The following is a 22,475-nucleotide window of genomic DNA, read 5'->3' as shown; positions in this document are numbered from 1 at the left end:
CATCATTACTGTGGCCTCAACAAAATCCACTAATGATAATTACTACAATTCTGAAAGTATGTTGATTATATTAATATCACTACATAGAAAATTCATTAAAAAATTAAGACAACTTGCAACACAATGATAATGCATTACTTATAAAATAGCTCATACATTGTGAACACTACCATCTGTCTAGCCAGCGTAGCCGCCCTAGATACTAAATGTAAGGACATACGCTTTCAAGCTTCACCACATACGCAATTCCAGTAGTCCATACAAGAATTGACATCCATGACTAAAAAAGTTCCATCGAACTTATCTGGAAATAATGCAAAATCTCCTCATTACATAATAAAACTAAATGTCAAATATCTACCTTAACACGTAATACAGCCCAGCAAGTTAAAAATTACAATATTAAATGGAAGTTATTTTATGGCATTTTGACAAAGAGTAAGTTGCAACAAATCAGCATTTCCGGAAACATATTCAATATTAGACTTAGGGAACCACGCAGATGTATAACAAATTATTATTCCTTCCTCATTGGAAAACAATACAAGCAAAGTCATAAAAAGCTAAAAATATGCACGAAAAAATCCTCTACAATATTCAATTGCATGAACATCATATCAAATAAGCTTGGCAAAAATAGCAAGCTACAAAAAAGGTCAAGTCAAGAATAAGCAATTTGAGTCGAGAACCCTCCTTACATAAATAAACATTACCATAAACTCTGCAGCTTATCAACCATCAGACTAAAAGAAAGTTTACCCTCAGAAAGTTTCTTTTAAGGCTTTCTAACAAATCCCATGTCCTTTCCCTATTCAATCTTTAACCACAATTACAAAATCCATTTCCAGAGAGATCATCTGTAATGTAATTGCCGAATGTGTGCTAATCAAATCCTCCTTCTGTAGATCACTCATATGCCTTCTGACTGGCTTTGTGTTGCTCATATCCAGGATAAGGGGGTATATTTTGTCCAGAAGCAACCTGAGAAGACTCTTGTTTCACTTGGACTGGCTGAGATAATCCCTCTTGCTCATAGGTTTGAGAGGATTCCTTGAGTGCAGTACCAATTTGAGTTGGTACCTGTTGGCTGTACCCAGACTGTGCTGAGGCCTGTTGAGCATAGCCTGGCTGAGTTATACTCTGCTGTACATATGCTGGCTGAGATGATGATTGCTGTCCATAACTTGATTGAGATGGTATATTCTGTCCATAAGAAGGGTGCGCTGATAAGGGTTGGCCGTACCCAGACTGAGTTCCCTTCTGTTCGTACCCAGGCTTAGGAGATGACTGTTGATTATGTCCATCATTAGAAACTCCTGACACCCCATTCCCTTCCTGTGGATACCCTTGCTTTAAACCATGTGGCACATGAGAAAGCCCTGGAGTTCCATAGCCTTGTTCAAAAAATCCTTTCTGAGAAGAACTCTGTCTTCCATAAGTTCCTGTGGGAGGTCCCGTCTGTGACACTGCTTCTGATCCAGAGACTCCAGGAGGTCCAACTTGCTGGGCATACTCTTGCTCAGAATTCCCTGGCTGGACATACCCTTGTTGAGGATTTCCTTGTTGAACATACACTTGTTGAGGATTTCCTTGCTGAACATACCCTTGTTGAGGATTCCCTTGCTGATCATAACCTTCATCATTTCCTTGCTGTCGGTAAACCTGCTGGGATGACCCTTGATCCCCATATCCTTGAGCATAGCTTTGCTGAGATGCCACTTGTTGCCCATATATGCCTGGAACTCCATACCCTCCGCCTTGTGCTTGCCCATATCCATAGTTAACCTCAGTTGATGGTGTCCCTGTCTGCACTTGTTGTCCATAGTAGTCATACTCTCCAGTTTGTTGTTGTGCTTGAGCAGGTGCAGGAGCCCATTGATCCTGTCCAGTGCCATTAGGAGGCTGTGATGGGTAACTGCCATATGGTTGGGATTGGTACTGGGATAACCCAGGATAGGGCAAAGTTCCCTGCTGCTGATGTCCATAACCATAACCTGGATACTGCACTGGTGGTGGCCCTCTGGGGGCCCACTGTGCAGCGGGACCACGTGGGCCATAGCCTTGCTGATTGGGAAGCGCCATCATAGGTGAGCCTTTGAAACGATTCTGCAAAGAAATTAACTTAGTCATAATGCAATGATCATAATGAATAAGAAAACTTGATATAGAAATAAACCATTCTACAATCATTAGCCAAAAAATCTAGGCCTTGCAATTTTAAACTTCACCGAAATTTCAGACAAGAAATTTTTTTACATCCAGGCTTTAGATGCACTGACATTCCATCCTACACTGCCAAAACTGAGTTTCATCTGCTGCATGATGAAGCAAAAGTTAAGCTGCATAAAATACTCACCTTTTTGGCAGAACTGTGGCCTTGCAGCTAATCATCAGCGGGGATGCCTCCTCCTTCAGTTGTGAGTGCATTTTGATTGTGAAATTAAATCACAGACAAGAAAAAATACAGCATAACAAGATTTGAAAGACAGATTTGGAGCTCTACAAGGCACTTTGAGCACAGAAGCAAGCTCTGACACTGCACCCTACCAAACAAGGGTGGCACTAAACAAGCTAATGAAGATTACCACTAGTTATGAATAAAGTAGTCCACCCACACGACAATATCTGAATTTAGATCATAGCCAGGGTTACAAAAACAAGTCAGGGGCCAGCCTAGTCCAATCTGCTGCCTAGTCACATTGGTAATAAGTCAACTGTCCCCTGGTGGTCGAGATCCCGTTATTCCAGTATATATTTTAATGATGAGCTATCAATCTTAATGACTGCATATTAAAGTTGATACCTATTTCTTATGCATAGTTGATAAAAGGCATATTTAAGTAACAAGTTTTCCACATAATGAAAGATACCTTCAGGTACTCTTAGCTGTGAAAAATTGAAATGTGCACCAAAATAACATGACAAACAAATAGAAAGCAACAAACTGCATGCTAATGATACAACTGTCCCGCACATTGGTTGGATTGTTGTAATAAAACAGATAATGATAGATATGACTAATACAGCTAGCTATTGAGATAGAGCCAATACTTTGATAAAATTCAATCACTAAAAGGTTCAATATTTTGAATTCCTATAAATAGTGCATCTCAACCTCTGTGCATAAAACAGAGACAAGAAAACAAGTTGATTGACGCACCTCACTAGTGATATCCTTGATCATCTCCTGAGCAGCCTCTATTTGATTAGCATTGCCAGTCAACTGTAGAGTTCTACTTGTAGATGTATCTCCCTCGGGCAAGTGCAATGGGATCAACTGAAACAAACATATCATACATGAGTTGACGTTATCACTTATTTTCCAACTAATCATTTATTTCAGAAATTCAAATCAAGCCTCATGCCCACCTGAACACGAGCTCCAGACCTACTTTGAAGATTTTTAATAGTCTCACCTCCCTTGCCAATGATCAAACCCACCTGCAAAGTATAAAACAAATTTCAAAAACTGAACACATAAAGTACAAATGAACAATTTCCTGCAAAAATGGGTGTAAACCCAAATGCCCACCTTATTGTTTGGAACCTGTATTTGGATCTGCTCTCCTCCAGGTTGCAAACCATTGAATCCTCGAGCAATTTGTGCGCCCGAAACCCCTACATCAGCCTATAAATACAAAAAGAAAAAAGAGAAAAAACATAAACCTAACAATTTACCAATTACATTCTTGCAGTGCTTTACAGACACAATAAAAGTGTGCCTTGTTGATCACATATATCACAGAGAGCACAAAGACCTGGGCAATGATATCCTTGATAAGTTGCTCAGCCTTGTTAATACGGTCTAGAGGACCTATTAATTCTATTTCTCTGGTTGGAGAAAATGGATCTGCATCAGCATCTCTAGTTATTTGTATCTTGCAACCAGAGTTTTGCTGGAGATACTTGATTGTCTCCCCGCCTTTACCAATGAGAAGACCAACCTGTAGCCAAAAATGTTATCAAGTTACCACACTTGAAAATTGTATTTTTCCATTTCAACACATTAAAAAATAAAAATATATATTGAAATATAATGAGTATATCACCTTGGGATTTGGCACATCAAACTTCCGAGATGAACCCTGAAAATTAGATGACTGATTCTGCTGTGCCATTGAAGATAAGTCACCATACTGCAGATTTTGAATGGACTGACTTGGAGGCTTTGGCTCAGTGGCTACAATAGAAGAAAAAGATTTCTTTAGTCACTAGAACTCTCTTTCCTGGTAGATTGTGCTATTGTACGACTGACACATTAATTACTTAACGCAGAGCCAAACTGGTAAATATATATCAGCACAAATGAAGTTCAATCAAACATCAAGAGAAGAGTGAATTCAGCCAGTAACACCATTTGCAGACGGGAGATTCAAATTGCAAATATGACAAGACACCACTGAAACCCTAGACAGCAAATTTCACATCAAATCAAGGAAAATTAGCAATCAGACCTGATTTTGGTGAGTTTCTCCAGCTAGATCATTCTGATTTGACCATAATTTGATCAGATTGCAAGTCAAGCAACATCAGTTCCAGCTTTACAGATTAATGACCAGATTTGAAAAGATTTTAGGAAGCATAAGTTTTGTGTAATATTGTACTAATTTCTGGTGTTTCGATTAAAATTGTGTTCTTTTTCAGGTCTAATGCAGGGAGTGAGTGAGAGGAATGGTGGAGAGAAGACATTACAACATGAAAGAACCCCCAATCAGATCGAACATTCACAAGGGGAAGAAGACACCGAGGAGGCGAATCAAATGAAGGACTTCAAACCCAACAAAGCAGATGAACATTCTAAGTAACAAAACGATATAGTATTCAACAAGGATTACATTCCAAGCCATGCACAAGACAAATATTGTTGGTGTTGGAAATAAGCCACACCCGGACCGACGATGGACTGGTCCAAGAGGGGCTAGTAGCTCAATGGTAGAGCACTCCAGCAGCATATGGAAGGTCCTAGGTTCGAGTCCTAGCTGGTCCATGTCTCAACATGGCATCAGAGCCAAGTTTGAATTAGGGGTAATCAGATTGATTGTAGTTGTTCCTCCTCCTTCCATTTTTGCTCTTCTTTCTTCATTCGAAATGTTGAACTATCTCAGGGTTGAAGATAGATTGGATGGTGCATCCAACTTCACGTCATGGAGATTTTGAATCATGCTTGCATTAAATGGAAGTGATCTTGCAGACTTTGTGGAGAGATCTTCCATTGAACCTGAGGCAGAAGAGGAAAAGACTTCATGGAGGAAGAAAGATTTTCAAGCTCAGAGAATGCTGATTGACTCCGTGAAGGATCATATTGTACCTATCATCTCCAAGCTGAAGACTGCCAGTGAAATGTTCAAGACATTGGAAGAGATGTACGAAATCAACAACACCAGTCGTGCCCTAGCTTTGAAGCAGCAGCTTCATCACATCAAGATGATGAAAGGTGAATCCGTCATAGCATACTTCATGAGGATTTCTGATTTGAGAGATCAGCTCTCATCCATTGGGAAGGTTATTGATGACAGTGACTTGACCATGCTTGCCCTCAATGGTCTTCAGGCATCTTGGGAGTCTTACATTCAAGGAATCAGTGCAAGACCAGATCTTCCCAAGTTCGATCGTTTGAGAGCAAATTGCATACAAGAAGAGTCATGATTGATAGCAAGAGGAATTGAGTGTGATCATTATGATGTAGACAGTCAAGTCCTTGCTTCACATATGGTTAAAGGCAAAGGAAGGAAGTGGGATAGAGACAAAGATTCAGATCCTGCCCCTAAGTCAAAAAGGAAGAAAGACTTATCTCACATCCAGTGCTTTAAGTGTGACAAGTATGGTCATTTTGCTCAGGATTGCAAATTCAGGTCCACTCCTCTTGCTTCCTCCAGACGTTGGCATAGGGACATCTCAGGAGGAGCAAAGGTCAAATGAAGACTTCCTTTTCTAAAAGGAGGAAATGTTAGAGGGAGCTTGACATCTTTAGCTTCAGAGGAGCTTGTCAAGCTCAAAGGGAGCTAGTTTCTTTCAGCTTCAGAGGAAGCCTCATCTTTTGTGTAATAGTTTTTCGTTCCACCCTCTATGAGTAGGCATGGTGGTGATGCATTCTTCTCTGGGAGAAGTTTGAGGTGAAAGCCCTCGTTCCACCTTCTACGAGTAGGCATGGTGGACCCACCCTCTGCGAGTAGGCATGGTGGACCCACCCTCTGTGAGTAGGTATGGTGGGTATCATGGAAGAAATTCCATGATGAGTTCATTCACCCTCTGGGAGTAGCTATGGTGAACGTATCATTTGTTTCATCCATGGGAGTAGCCATGGTGGTCCCACCCTCTGTGAGTAGGTATGGTGGGTATCATGGAAGAAATTCCATGATGAGTTCATTCACCCTCTGGGAGTAGCTATGGTGAACGTATCATTTGTTTCATCCATGGGAGTAGCCATGGTGGTAGCCACTTTGAGACTTGATTATTCATAGAATCCTCTCTAGCTAAGAGGGAGTGTTGAAATGGTTAGCTAGTTTGGATCATATTCTAATGTTGCCTTGTGGCAATTAAAATATTATCTTATTGTAATAAGGTTAAGCGATTTATACCTAATAGGGTTGGGCCCAAATGTAACGTGTGGTTAAGCAATTCATGTCTAATAGGGCTGGGCCCAAAAGGAAACGTGTCACAAGTTGCAAGTTATGTAGGCCCCAAATTGGGTGCCAAAGTGCAAAGTAAAATATGTAAAATAAAGGAAATTTGGTTAAAGCCGACTTGGAAAACTTGAACATGAATCTTGTATATAAACAGGATTCATTCTACACAACAATCATCCTTATCAAGTGTCGTCAGCCTTATGCAAGAACAGTCAGTGAATTTGGCATGGTAGAGAGCAATCCATATCTTCATCCTTGAGCGAATCCATTGGACAACTTGCTGGGCAAGGTCGTGCGCTATACTTCAATGATCTCCCTCTTCAAGTGGTGTCAATATTCTGCTCTCTCTGAAGACATACTACAACTGCATATACTAGGTTCATTCTGCCCTAGATTGGCACTCAATCAGATAAGTAATCTGATTCATGTAATCTGCTTATAAATAAAGGAACTGATTTGAATCTTTGATGCTGGGTTTTTCCTCCAAGAGGGAGGTTTTCCCCAGGGTACTAGTGTCTTGTGTTGTGTGCTTTTATTATTATTTCTGCTTATTCTCAATCTGTTTATAATTTAAGTAGCTAGATTAACATCTGACTGCCTAAAATCAACATGGTATCAGAGCTAGGTCCAAGCTAGGAGCCCCAAGCACATAGAGAGGTGTGGCTTAAGGAGGGGTGTTGGTGTTGGAAATAAGCCACACCCGGACCAACGATGGACTGGTCCAAGAGGGGCCAGTAGCTCAGTGGTAGAGCACTCTAGCAGCGTATGGAAGGTCCTAGGTTCGAGTCCTAGCTGGTCCATGTCTCAACAAATATGTCAATGATAAGATCAAGAATCAGCATCATCACGAGCTTAGGAGATGCAGCTAGAAGAGAGAACTTCACAAGAAACAAAGGAGAGGACATCATGTTAAGGAAGTCAACCCTCAAGGATAGCATGAAGAGGACTTCACGATGATGCAATGGAGGACTCACAACATCAAGATAGAGCAATGAAGAGGAGGAAATTTCGCAATTATCTTGAATTTCCTTCGAAAATCCAAGATTCAAGGCTAGTGTACCATGGAGATATCCCTACATCAATACAAGGATCAAGGTCAAGAGTAGTCAAGGTGAAGGATTCCAAGGTTGAAAGGTGAGACACATCATAAGGTGAATTCCCAAACACAAAGAAAGAAAAGTGAAATGTGATCAAGAAAAGTGATAGTTTCAAAAGAGTTAATCTAAGTTAAGGACTTGATCACTAAGATGATGCAATTTGGAAATATGATCCATCACATCACATCAAGCTTGAAAATGTTGAGTATCAAGAGATATTGCCCCATAATAGATACATTATGATGATCTACATGTTGTGTGCGTTGAGGAGGCATTCTACTCATTATCAAAGCAATCAAGTTGTGCCGCATCAAGACGTCCAAGTTCATTGAACCTAATTCATCCAAGAGAGGAGCAAGTGACACATGGCGCTTCATCAAAAATCATTTTATGTACCTAACCTCATCTCTCATTGGTTAGAAATCAACGAGGGACATGTGCCCGCATCATTGTAATTATTTCATTGGTCAAAAAAGAGTTTGTTGTAACATAACCTAATTAGGGTTTTGTCTTGTAATCTTGGTTGTTGATTTGAGAATCAATCTAAGCCATTCATTGTAAAGAGACCTCTATATAAGGTTCAATGCTCTCATTTGTAAAGGTTAATAGACAACAGTGAATAGTTGATAGCAAAAGCAATTAGCAGTTATAATAGAGTAGGAGAAGGAAAGGAGGAATTGTTGCCAAGACATATTGATTTTAATACATGATCTTCATTGAAGCATGGTGGATTTCTATGTGTATTTCTACATGTTGCATGGTTTCTTGTTACTTCTCAAGTTTAGGAGATAGAGTTCATTGATTGTAATGGAGAAATGTGATGATACCTTGATGGAGTTCCTATTCATACCATTTGTAATTTGCCGATCGTATGTTGCAGTGCATGGTTAGTCTGAACTTCATCAAGCACATGTTCGATTGTGAATGCTCACTTGAATTGCGCTACTCTTGGGTATTTGGATAAATGTTCATGATATGAAAACCCTTCGTTATTCCTTAGAAGATTGCATCAGTTTTGTGTAGTTTTTGCATGGCGAAGCAAAGCTTGATTATGGAATCCATCTATCAAAGCATCATATCCCTTTTGCCTTTTATTTCCCAAAGTTAGAGTCTATGTTCCAGTAGAGTTCAAGTGAAACGTAAGTCCCCTTGTGATTCCAGCAATATCACATCATAAACACTGAGTCTATCTGGTGCAGGAGCACCTAATTGAGTAAAACTCTCATTTTTGAGTATTTTATGCTTACATGTTTGTAATGTCTTGTGTTAGGTTGATAATGTTGTTTTAGGTTGTTATGTGTCTTGTTTTGTGGTTTTGATCTCATTTTGGGCTCAAGAGATCAAGTCTTGCCTTTCAGGCTTTGAGTTGACAATTTTTGGCAAAAATGTGCAAAATTGCCAAAAAGGTCTTCTAATGCTTTCCAAAGCATTGAAACATGTTTGATAAATGTTTTTAAGCATGTCTAAGTTGTCTAGACAAGTTGATAAGGTTAGATTGTCAAAAATGTCTTTTGGAGCAAGAAATGTTGTCATTTGGGCTTTTAAAAGTTGTCATTTTTTTAATTTCCTCGCAAAATGAAGTTGTGGAAGCCTCATGTCCGTACTGGGCTTGATAACCAACTTGTTGGACAATAAAAAGACCTCTCTTTGCCTTGAAGAAGGTTGGTGATTGTACAAGCAAGAGTTTCCTAATAAAAATCATGACATTTTGGCTTTATTCACTGTTTTTTTCTCCTTTGGTGTAACAGTCCATACTATAGCTTCATAGTCCATACTGTAGCTTTGGAAAGTGTGCATAGTAGTTGTACAATGCTCTCCAAGTTTTTGTAGTACTGGTTTCCTTTGGTAATTTGTTTGTACAGAATTATTTTACTTCTGTGTGCTCACTGCACTGTCAAGGGTTTGAAGTTCCAAGATGCCACCACTCGACTAATCCAGGTCTAGGATCCCACAAAATGGATTTAGTCAAGTTGGCACTCATGTATATAATGTACATATGCTTTACTTTATGCCAAAATTGTGTTTGGAAGGAGGACTTGAGTGAATCCTCGGCTAGTAGCATGATCAAAAACTCAAGATTTGCACCCAAAAGAAATTTGGAGTGAACAAATGTATGAGGCAGAGGTCTAGACATATGGCCAAGGGTGTTTAAAATCACCTTGGTTTGTTAGAGCAGCTCATTCCTATTGAATATTCTCACTTCGTAAACAAAACAGTGAGTTCACTATTTTTGTGAATTGTGTTTGTCAAATGCTCATGGAATGCTTCAAAAGCATCATCCAGGCCTTGTAACTAAGAAGGCAATGTAATAGGAAGATTGGTTAGTGTTTTGCAGACCTCATTGAGGTATATTTGCAGTTCAAACTCCTTATTATGCAGGTCCCAAGAGGTGGCAGCAGCTGACTGGTAAAAGGCAGCATTTTGACAGTGACAGTGGTATTCCACTTCCTTTCTCAGATGTGTGCCAAGTGTTTGGCATTATGTTTGCAGGGCAGTAACAGGGGAAGGTTTTATTTGGTGTGGCAAAAGTCCTAAGCCAGTTTGGAGGCTTGATTAGTGGAGTTGGGAAGACCTTTCTATGTTCTTTGGTCCAAACCCTACCAAACCCTTCAAAAGTGCCACAAATAGTGGACAGTCATGATTTTGCACTAACAGTGGCCTAAACCATGAAAATACACTAGCATATACCTTAAAACTACCATCCAAATCAAAGTTGTTGGAGGAGAGACCCATCGTAGAGCAGGACAAGCAAAAAAGTGTCAATTACCCCTCCACGACTAGTAGCCCTTTGACTGCATAACACACACTTTACAAGAACCCAATTGCAAGGAGGATTTGGGGTCTTAAGAAACTTCATGAGATCTTCCCAAAACAATGAAATAAGCAACATATAGGCCCTTGGACAGTGTGTAGTCCCTTTTTGAGGTTTTGACCCTTGGTTGGGGTATTGAGCAAGCCAAAGGCTATGGGCTTAAACTAAGTTTGATTGCCAAAACCTTGAGTAAATCTTGTTACCCTGCATGTCCATGTTGAAGACTCCTAATGCACTCTGAAACAGAGGGTTGAATGCCAAAAGAACAGGGTTTGAGAATGTGTAGATGGGTGGAATGAGAAATTGGAGTAGGTTTGAGCATGGGTGTGAGCTATCAACAAAAAGGGAGGTTGTTGGTGAAGACTCGTAGAGAGACCTGACTATTGCAACTAAACTTGATATTGGCAAACATAAGGAGCAGGCATAAACAATACCTTTCGTTTCCTTTTATGGCCTTTTGACTCAAATTGACCTTTTGGGCACTTACCTAGCAACCTCCCTATCACTATCCCAAGCATTTAAGTCACATAGTTCGCATTGTAAACCTTGGAGTAATCTTATTTGATCATGTCATTCAGCATATAAGGTTTCTTTGTTCAAGAGATGATAGAATACTTGGCATTTTATTGTGTTGTAAGGTGTCATAAAACACACATCAACAAAATTGGCGCTAGAAGGAAGGCCCAAATGTGAACAGATGAACTCCAAATCTTATCAATTTAAAGTTGCAAGAGTTATCTCAAGCCTTTTCACTGTCCTCCACACTCGACAGAATCAACGCCTGAACACAAATCTTGAACATGTGAATAGTTGGACAATTGAGTGTCAAAACCTATCAATTCAATGGGGAATTAGTGGAGAGTCATCTTCTCTACTCGAGAGAATTACCACAAGAAGGAATGTGAGATCATCAACCGGACTTGCAAAAGGAAGGAGTTCATGCTCAAATCTACTATAGGCTGGAACTAGTTTGCACTTTCAAGCTAAATTTGAGATTTGTCAAATCTCTCTTATTTCAAAAATAAAAAAATAAAAAAAGGTTTCTCAATGGAGGGGCAACAATTTTATGGTTCACATCGCCAAGTGATCAACAGGTTGATATCCTCCAACTTTGGTGGACTTTGAATGCACAACTTCACCCACGTAGTTTGTTCAAGTTTGCATTGCTAGGAAAATGTAGAACTCATAACATTGATGAACCTGATGAAATGCATTGCTTGACGTTTTTGTCAAGAGTGGAGCTAGCACTACGAGGAAAGATCTTCCTTTGGAATATTCCAAATCCAAACAAAGTCAATAATTTCAATGTTCCAAAAAGTAATGACACATTCACAAGGTTCAGGGGAATGATCGAAAACCAATTATGTCTTGATGGTGACTTATACTTAGAAAGCATATTGCTACCTTTATGGTGTAGGTTTCACAATACACCTCATTCCAAATTTAGTTTCTCGTTATGCAAGATGGCAATCAATCCAACTAAAAGTCAGTTTGGGTTACTAGAGTGATCAAGCGTAGTAGATGAATGCATTACAAACAAAATTTGGACAACATATCTTGTGGCTGGGGAGTATAAAAGAATAAAAGAAGAGTACAATCCAACATCATTGGACAATGAAGGTAGTAAAATTGAGCTTGATAATCAATCTGCTATTGTGGAGAACAAATTTGCGTACCTTGTGTCCAAGTGAGGTAGAGAATGTTCAAGATAAAGAAGTAGAGACAAGTGACGATCAAGTTGTTAATTCAGCAATCAAGGAAGAAAGTGATTCACATCCATTGCAAGAAGAGGAATTCCTTGATGAATATTTGTTCATGCTACAAAAGGAGATTATTGAGAATGAATTGCATGAAATTTCAACCACCCTTGGAAAGGAAGATAAAAAAATTGACATGTTGATTGAAGAATTGTGAATTATCGCAAGTGAGCCCAAGTATGATGAACAATTCGAAGGGGCGTTGAAAGATCTCATGGAGGAAGTACAAATGGAATCACTGTCAAAAAAATTCCAAGACAAGCAAGTTGCTGCAAGAGGTATGATCCACCGTCAACTATGACCTCCTGACACATTACTGAATGATAAACAATATCCACTTGAGGATAAGCTACCACTTGAGATGGTATTCGATCAACGAGAGAAAAATTTAGAACCTCAACCCATTATAGAGAGACTAATTTGTAAAAATATGCTTATGGAGTTTCATAAGGATGCTTGGTTTATGCAAGGAGATGAACAAGAAATTGTTACATAAGCAAAAAGTATTGAGCTATTTGAAGGGGTGCTAAGTCTGTTTCAAGAACTAGTGAGTGAAAATGAGCATGTCATAGATGCTCGTGGGATGATACATCACAAATGGCAACCTCCTGAAGTAGCTGATAATCTCTCTTCCTACGATGTGTTGGTGGATACCAAGTGAAAATCTCCATTTGAGCACGAAACATGTCAGGTTGCCTCTTTCCTTAATCCTAGTTTTGAGAATTATTATAAATTTGACCATGGGGCTGAGGAAAAACAACTTGCATATAGATAGATCATGGATCTGATGAGTTGCCTCAATTGATTATTTTGCGTAAAGTTTTGTTTGAGTATGAGAGTTGCAAGGTGAGAGACTGCTTCTCGAAGTTCAAAGATGAGTTTGCAAAACTTCGAACGGTGACTAATGCCATGCTCTTGTTGAACATTTTGAGAAATCATACGAGATCTTGTATATACTTATGTCTATTGAATCATGCCCATTCTAGGAGTCTTGTATATAGTCTAGGACAGGTTTTCCTTTCGTGTGTTTTAGTTTAGTTTTGTTGAGCCAAGTTGTTAATTTGGCTTGAGTCATTTGGCTCATGTTTGTTCTATGGTTCAAGTAGTTTAGTTTGGTCAAGTCGTTTGCTTGCTTTAGTCTAGTTTGCTTTAGTTAGTTAGTTTGCTTAGTTTAGGTTTCTAAGTAGGATCTTCATTTGTGAAAAAGGTCATATTTTGGATTTTATGTTAAGTCCATTTTCTAGATAACTATTTATGAAGTGCTTTGGAATCTGAGGTTATTCGTCTCTAGCTTTATCATTTGGTTAGGATTTGTACTTGGCTCAAAGAGAATCACATATTGTGTCCCGATACTAAAATCTTTCGATTACTATATTTTACACACTTAATCAATTGCTCTAAGTCATTGTGGTTTTTTAGTTGAAGTTATGGCTAGTAAAAAATCTTAAATCCTACTTGAGCACCACTATAATCCTCGAACCCATTGTAAGCTTCATTACTTACGAGCCAAAGTGCGGGAAATAAGTATGAAAATATGAGCAAAGAAGAGCAATATCAAAAGAAAGAAGAAAAAGAAAAATGAGAAAGCAAAGAGAAAAATCTAGAAAATGAAATGAAAAGAAATATCAAAGTATTTGACTATTGGGAACATGCAAGTATATGGATGCCCGATTGGCAATGGAGCAATATTCGTGAGATTACAGCAATAACCTCGTCAGGGCTTTGGACGCTCGCTAGCAATGAGGCTCGATCCAGGATGTTTTTGAAGTTAGTACTTACATAGCTTGTCACGATGGATTCTAAGGGTCACAATGTTCTTGTGAGTTGGAATGATCGAATTTGCACACACTAAGGTAATTCAAGATTAAGTGTCTTGATCTAATTTGAGATTTTTCTTCCCTTTCGAGTATGTTTCTTAGTCTTTTGATAGGTTGGGTTGGATTTTCCAATGGTTCTATGTTTGGATTGATTTTTTTCTTTGAAATGTTCAAGAACATTTATTCAAGGTGGCGTTAGATGTTGTGACATTTTCACACATCGCCCCATTGCAAATGGGGCCCCCACTTTTTGCTCGTAGGTTAGTTCTTTTGCTCATATTGCTTAGTTTTGCATCAATTCGATCTTCCTTAGGGATAGTTTGGAATCCTCTTAGCTTTAGTGCTTAAGTAATGGATAAGAGTAAAGGTGTTCATCGAGCGAAGCTTCACAATGCAATCTTTAGGTCAAGTCAAGGCATGAGTTCCATGATAGACGAGCAATCAAGCAAGTAGAGTGCCTTAAGGGTAGAATGAGGAGGCAAGAACCGATCCAGACTAAGTGGATGAAGGATGGATGTCAAAGAGATTATAAGTGAGGATGAGAGATGGTGGAAAGAAATAGAAGTGTAGTACTAGTTGCTTTTCTTGGATTTCCAAAAGGAAATTCAAGGATAAAACCCTCACCAAAGGCAAAATCAACATCATGATGAGACAAATTGTGGACACAATTAAAAATTCCATGAGGTGGAGAAATCCATGGCATCATTAAATCCACGATTTTGAGGTGAGGTGAAGAAATTTGTCCACAACTTGCTCAAATCAACGACTTGAAAGGCTCAATGCTCAAGACAAGTGAGAGGTAGAATGATCAATCTATCCATGACCTTCACAAATCCACAAATTCAGTGACTTGATTCCTAAGAGGAGGTGATCAATCCTTCAAAAGGTTGGGCGAAATGCATAATTTTTATGACTTAATACTTAGAATAGCTATGACAAAGAGAGTTAACATCACGTCAGCCTTGCAACAATTGTATCCTTCACTTAGAGAAATTGATGAATTGAGGAGGTGAGATTGAATTTATTCATATGTCCACAAAATCCACAACCTCATATTATCCACAACCAAGCAAAATCCACGACTTGGAGGTCTTGAGGGTGATGTCAAGCGAAAGTTGCACTAACCAAATTTATCCCTAAATCTTCAAAATTTGCAAAGTACTTTTAATGATCAAGACAAGAAAGAACTGAAATGATCAACTTTATCCATGACTTGAGGTGAAGATCAACATCTCCATGAGGTTGAAGAATCCACGACTTAGGGAATGAAAGATGAATTTTTGCCTTGGCTGAATCCACGATATGAAGGTGAAGAGTGCAACTTGTCTTTGACTATGTGAAATCCACGAAATGCTAGAATCCACGACCTTGAAGGTGGAAGGAGAGATTTGTCCTTGGAATGATAAAATCCACGACTTGAAAGAAGGGATCTATCCAAGAGATGCTGAAATCCACGCCTAGCAAGTATCCACGATATGAAGGAATCCACGACCTTGGGATGGTAAGACAAGATTATTTATCACTTAGACAGATTTGCTAATACAGCCTCCCATTAATCGGCCCTCTTGAGAACTAAAACATTTTAATTTCAAATTTAAATTTGAAAAGGAAAGTGAGAAGTCAGCCTTCATTGGGAAAAGAGACACCAAAGGTCATGACCCAAATGCAAACGCCTATATAAGATTGATTGAGCATTTCATTTACTCATCAATCTAATTCAATCCCTTTGAGAACAAAGCAAATTCCTTCTAGAGCAGGGCAAGTGAATAACAGATCAGACAATAACCTGAGCGAATTCCATCAATTAAGGTCACCATTGGTAGCAATCAGCATCAAGAGAGTCTGAATTCCTCCATCGGCACAAGTGAAGTTCAATCAAACGTCAAGAGCAGAGTGAATTCAGCCAGCAACACCATTTGCAGAACAGAGATTCAAATTGCAAATTTGACAAGACACCACTGAAACCCTTGACAGCGAATTTCACATCAAGGATCAAGGAAAATTAGCAGTCACGCCTGATTTTTGTGAATTTCTCCAGCTAGGGCATTCTGATTTGAGCAAAATTCGATCAGATTAATCAGTTCCAGCTTTGAAGATTAATGACTAGATTTGAAAAGATTTTAGGAAGCATAAGTTTTGTGTAATATTGTTTTCATTTCTCGTGTTTTGATTAAAATTAACAAAAGGATCGAGTATTCAACAAGGATTACATTCCAAGCCGTGCACAAGACAAATATGTCAATCATAAGATCAAGAATCAGCATCATCACAATCAAGGTCAAGAGCAGTCAAGGTGAAGGATTCCAAGGTTGAAAGGTGAGACACATCATAAGGTGAATTCCCAAACACAAAGAAAGAAAAGTGAAATGTGATCAAGAAAAGTGATAGTTTCAGAAGAGTTAATCAAAAATAAGGACTTGATCACTAAGATGCAATTTGGAAACATGATATATCACATCACATCAAGCTTGAAAATGTTGAGTATCGAGAGATATTGCCCCATAACAAATATCTTGTGATGATCTACATGTTGTGTGAGTTGAGGTGGCATTCTACTCATAATCAAGCCAATCAAGTTGTGCCGCATCAAGACGTCCAAGTTCGTTGAACCTAATTCATCCAAGAGAGGAGCAAGTGACACATGGTGCTTCATCAAAAATTATTTTATGTACCTAACCTCATCTCTCATTGGTTAGAAATCAAAGAGGGACATGTGCCCGCATCATTGTAATTATTTCATTGGTCAAGAAAAAGTTTGTTGTAACAAACCCCAATTAGGGTTTTGTCTTGTAATCTTGGCCATTGATTTGAGAATCAATCTGAGCCATTCATTGTAAAGAGACCTCTATAGAAGGCTCAATGCTCACATTTGTAAAGGTTAATAGACAATAGTGAATAGTTGATAGCAAAAGCAATTAGCAGTTAGAGTAGAGTAGGAGGAGGAAAGAAGGAATTGTTGACAAGACTTGTTGATTTTAATACATGATCTTCATTGAAGCATGGTGGATTTCTATGTGTAATATCTACATCTTGCATGGTTTATTGTTACTTCTCAACTTTAGATAAAGTTCATTGATTGTAATGGAGAAATATGATGATATCTTGATGGAATTCTCGTTCATACCATTTGTAATTTGGTGACTGTCAGTTGCAGTGCATGGTTAGTTTGAATTTCATTAAGCACAAGTTTGATTGTGAATGTTCGCTTGAATTGTGCCAATCTTGGGCATTTGGATGAATGTTCATGATATGAAAACCCTTTGTTATTCCTTAGAAGATTGCATCAGTTTTATGTTGTTTCTGCATGGCGAAGCAAAACTTGATTATGGAAACTGTCTATCAAAGCATAATCCTTTTTTGTCAGCGTTTGTAAGATTAGAATAGATTTATTAACCCTTTCCCTTTTGCCTTTTATTTTCCAATGTTAAATTAGAGCCTATGTTCCAGTAGAGTTCAAGTGAAACGTAAGTCCCCTTGTGATCCCAACAATATCATATCATAAACACTGAGTCTATCCCAAGCATTTAAGTCGCATAGTTCGCATTGTAAACCTTGAAGTAATCTTATTTGATCATGTGATTCATCATATAAGGTTTCTTTGTTCGAGGATAGAATACACTGTAAATTATTTTGTGTTGTAAGGTGTCTAAAACACACATCAATAGAATTTGCATTGATATACAAACCAACAATTGAAAAAAAGAGAAAATTGCAACCCAATAGGAAAACCTAGTTGTCCAAGAGCTTATAATATATGAGCATATCAGCTCTACAACTTACAAAGAGGTCGCTAGCTTATCTTCCAATGCATTCATGTAATCAAAGGCTAAAACTATAAAGATGACATTAGCCCACCATTTTGTGTCCAAATAGTCAATGTTTCTCCATGTGATCACGACGTCAAAAGAACCCATCCAACATGAACACCTCACTACACATGACCACAAGGTAAAGGAACAAAACCACCAAATAAAAGGATACATACATATTGTCAAACAAGAGCTCCAAACTACCAAAACATAACCAGCTCCATGAAAATCCACAATCATGAACTTCCGATGCCCAGCATATATCATGTTAGAGTAAAGTAATTAATTAACTTTACTCTCCTCTTAAGATTTCACTTTATGCATATATTAGCCATTTAATAATTAATATTTAATTATTAAATGCTCTCACCTCAGGGTTAGGTTTTCCTTTCGGTGTTGATCTCCTTTATAAGGATTGATCTCTTGTATTATTGTCATATTCTTGATTCATTTTTCTCTGATAATAAACCTTTTCACTTTGTCAGAGCCAAAACCCTTGTTTCGTTCTCTCTCTCTCTGTGACAGGTTTCTTGCATGCAGGTTTCTTTGGGTTCTGTAGATTTGTATTTCTCAAATCCTACATGGTATCAGAGCCAGATCTGCTGCAGCTTGTTCAGACTTTTGAAAGATTTTGAGATCTCCGTTTTGGTTGCATCAGATATGTGTTTGTCTTCTGTTTTTTATTTTGGAATAGGGGGGTACTTTTTTTTGGTGCACTTTGAGCCCAAACGAACCTCACCGTTGAGCTCGCAGCGCCCAAAAACCCTTATTTTCATATAAAATTCGTCCGATTCGGACACAGTTGCTCCAAAAGGCAAAAAAAATTTGCCCCAAGGCCGTACGGCCCCAGGGCACGCAGTTCGAGGCAAAAACAAAAAAAAATTCACAAAAAAACAGCGCAGTTTTTTAAAAACACGGGCGCCGCCCGTTTGAAGCGCACACCGCCGGTGTGCAGCCCGACGGCCACTGCCCGGCCACCGCCGCCGGCGGTAACAACTGGCCGCGGCTCGACAGCCACCGCCGCGCCGCCCAGCGGCCAGCCGCTCCCTGCACCGCCCGCACGCCTCCCGCCCACCGCCAGCACCAGCGACGCCGCCCCCGCGCCACCAGCCCTTTGCGCCAGCTCCTGGTCGCCCAGCAGACCAGGGGCCTCTTTTTTTTAAGCCCCTGAGGGCTAGAAGGGCCAAACTAGCCTTTTTTGGAGCTGTTTTACAAAATCGGGCGTCCGATCTCCGTTTTTCGAAAACGAATAGGCGTTGGAAAGCTAACTCCGAGCCCGTTCTAATGGTGCAGGAATTTTTTCATATTTCTCCAGTTTGATTGCATTTTTTTCGCAGTCAAAGTCCGATGAGCCTTTTTGCACTCCGAGGGGCATAACTTGCTCGTTTTTGCTCCGGTTTTCGAAAGCGAATAGGCGTCGGAAAGGTGGTTCTGTGCACTTTCCAGATCTGCAGTCTATTTCATCAGTAAATTCTTCAGGTGCTCATAATTTTGTCTCAACCAGTTACTGCTTTCTATCATTTTCAGGCTTTCAGTTTGTACTGGGGATTGGTTTTTTGCATTGTGGGGGGGTGTTTTTCTTGCTTTCTGTTATTTACATCAGAAAACCAGAATCTACAAACACCAAAACAAAACAACCAAACCCCTTCTGCATCTTCTGTCTAGTTCTGAAAGACCACTCAATAATAATTAAAAAAATTCAGAGCAGTTGAGGCACTGTTCACAGGATGGCCGACAGACCTATTGAATCTCTCACACCGCATAATTACCACACTTGGAAGGGTCGCATGATGACTCTTCTCCAGTCTCGAGGGTTATGGTCCTGTTTGGATGAGGTTTAACCTTAGTTGACACGTCCCTTTGAGGTTATGCAGCACGGGAACAATATGGATCAGGCTATGGGATTGATGGCTTTACACATTTCCGACAGTCTCCAGTTTCATCTTGAGGGTTGTCTCACTCCTCGAGCCATTTGGACCAAGTTTGATGGACTTTTTGGTACTGTCAACGAGTTCAGAGCTTTGCAGCTTGAGGCAGAGTTAACTTCCTTGGTACCTAATTCGTTTCCCTCTATTGAGGACTTTCTGATGAAGTTCAAACAGCAAAGATCTATCTTGCAGGGTTGTGGTAAGACTAAGACTGATAAAGAGTGCATTTTCCTGATCCTCTCCAAGCTTCGGGGTCCATTTCAGATCTTCTCTTCGACCTTCTATTCCACCATGGATGCCTTGGGTGCTCGACATGTCATGCCTTCTTTTGAGGTCTTTTGTGATCGTCTGACTCGTGAGCAAGCTAAGCTTAAGCAGTTGGATTCACTTTCAGGTTCACAGAACCAAGCATTGGTAGCCCAGTCCTCCAAAGGAAAACAGAAGCAGAAATCGAAGCCTAAGAAAGATTCAAAGGCTAGTGAGAATCCCTCCAAGCCACCACCTAAGTTTGATTCAAAACCACAGTCCAATTCTAAACAGGGCAAATCTTCAAAGTCTGATGAGTCTTCCTCCAAGACTAAGAAGAAATCTGGTGATCCTTGCAGTTTTTGTGGCAAGGAAGGACATCCCGTTTCCAGGGGTTGGAAACGTTTAGAGGCTTTGGAGGAAGCCATGCAGCAGCATAATATCAGTGCACCTCAGCCTCCTTCACAGCCCACAGGGAAAGGTCATGCTCTTTCTGCACGAGCATTGTCCTCAGCATCCACTTGGATTCTAGATTCTGGTGCCTCTCACCATATGACACACACAGAGGATTTGGTCACCGCTCTTGCCCCTACAGGCACTAGACATATTGCAGTTGGTGACTCAGCACAACTTTCCATTCAGGGTTCCGGTACTGTTTCATTGGATGGTGGTTGTCTATAGGATGTGCTTTTGGTTCCTGACATTTCGACAAACCTTCTATCCGTTTATCAGATTTGCCACTCTGGCTCTGGTAAGACAGTTGAGTCCTCACCTCATGATGTGGTTATTCGAGATCTTCATGATCCTGACTTGGTTGTGGCTACTGGGAGTGTGGATTCTGCATCTCACTTATATAGTTTTGATGGCTTTGACAGTTCAGACACTGTTGGTTCCTCTCTTATAGCACATGCAGATTCAGTGAGCAGGCTTTGGCATGAGCGTTTTGGCCATGTCAATTACAGATATCTACAGCAGATGAGTACACAGGCACTTGTGATTGGGCTTCCACAGATTTCTTGTACTGATGGTATATGTCGTGGTTGTGTCCTTGGCAAACATCATCGAGATCCTTTTCCTAAGGGTCGAGCCTCTCGTGCTAGGGCAGCCCTAGAGTTGGTACACAGTGATCTTATGTCCTTTCCGACTCCTTCCTTTTCAAGGGCCCGTTATGTGCTCACTTTTATTGATGACTTCTCCAGACGTACATGGGTGTACTTTCTTAAGTACAAGTCTGATGTCTTTGACTCATTTAGAATTTTTAAGACATTTGTGGAGAAGCAATCCGGACTTTCTATCAGGAGGATACGCACAGATAATGGGGGGGAGTATGTTAATCAAGCTTTCAGAGATTTTTGCACTGAGCATGGTTTACAGCATCAATTTACAGTTCCTTACACCCCTCAGCAGAATGGTGTTGCTGAGAGAAAGAACAGAACCTTACGGGAGATGGCAAATTGTATGATACAATCTCGAGCTATGAGTTCTTCATTTTGGGCTGAGGCAGTCGATTGTGCCAATTATATTCAGAATCAGATGCCTCATAAGGCATTGCGACATATGACTCCTGAGGAGGCTTGGACCCATGTCAAGCCTAATGTTTCTACATTCCGAGTTTTTGGTAGTGAGGCTTGGGCATTTATTCCTGATGCTCAGCGGAAAGCCATGGAGAGGAAGAGCCAACCACTCATATTTGTTCGCTATTGTGAGGATGTTAAGGCATACAGGTTGTTTGATCCTGATTCCAGAGAGGTCCTGTTTCGGCGGGATGTCTAGTTTGATGAGCTCTATCCTCAGATGGATTCTCCATCACCAGCTTCTCCCTCATTGCCTACTCCTTCCTCTTCATCTCTTGAGGATTCCTTATCTCTTGAGGATGATGTAGATGATGATCCACCTTCTCCACCACCACCAGTTGCTCCATCTTTGCCGAGGTGGGCTCGTGATACTGTTGATGCAGCTGGTTCTTTGGCAGGTGATCCTTCAGATACTCGTCGCACTCGTGCTCAGACATCTGGTTCTAGTCTTTTGAGTCATGCCATTTCAAATGATCCTCAAAAGTTTTCAGAGGCGACAGGACACCTTGAGTGGGATAGGGCCATGGATGAGGAGCATTCTTCTTTGATGAAGAATCATACTTGGGATCTTTGTCCTCTTCCTAAGGGAAGAAAGTTGGTTCGGTGCAAGTGGGTGTATCGTATCAAGTATGCTGCAGATGGTTCTATTGATAAGTATAAGGCCCGTCTTGTTGCGAAGGGGTTTTCTCAGGTAGAGGGTATTGACTACTCTGAGACCTTTGCTCCTGTCGCCAAGATGAATTCTATACGCCTGGTACTTTCACTTGCAGCTTCACAGGGATGGACAGTGTTTCAGATGGATGTGAAGA

The 22,475-nt window shown here is 40.0% G+C and overlaps 1 protein-coding gene across 1 annotated transcript in view; it reads right to left on the bottom strand.

The window, feature by feature from the left end:
- Positions 1–572: 572 nt before the first annotated feature.
- The window catches only part of LOC131072223 (uncharacterized), an 86,590-nt gene continuing 64,687 nt past the window's right edge, over positions 573–22,475 (bottom strand). The window contains exons 2-7 of the mRNA XM_058008336.2: positions 4,050–4,180; positions 3,759–3,944; positions 3,533–3,628; positions 3,370–3,441; positions 3,161–3,277; positions 573–2,106 (exon numbers count right to left, since the gene is read on the bottom strand). Of these exons, the coding sequence (XP_057864319.2) occupies positions 907–2,106; positions 3,161–3,277; positions 3,370–3,441; positions 3,533–3,628; positions 3,759–3,944; positions 4,050–4,180 (1,802 nt within the window). The 3' untranslated portion in view covers positions 573–906. The remainder of the gene's footprint in view (positions 2,107–3,160; positions 3,278–3,369; positions 3,442–3,532; positions 3,629–3,758; positions 3,945–4,049; positions 4,181–22,475) is intronic.

Source organism: Cryptomeria japonica, chromosome 6, assembly GCF_030272615.1.
Source record: "Cryptomeria japonica chromosome 6, Sugi_1.0, whole genome shotgun sequence".
In the NCBI taxonomy this organism is placed as follows: Eukaryota; Viridiplantae; Streptophyta; class Pinopsida; order Cupressales; family Cupressaceae; genus Cryptomeria; species Cryptomeria japonica.
This window is presented reverse-complemented; position numbering and strand designations above follow the sequence as displayed.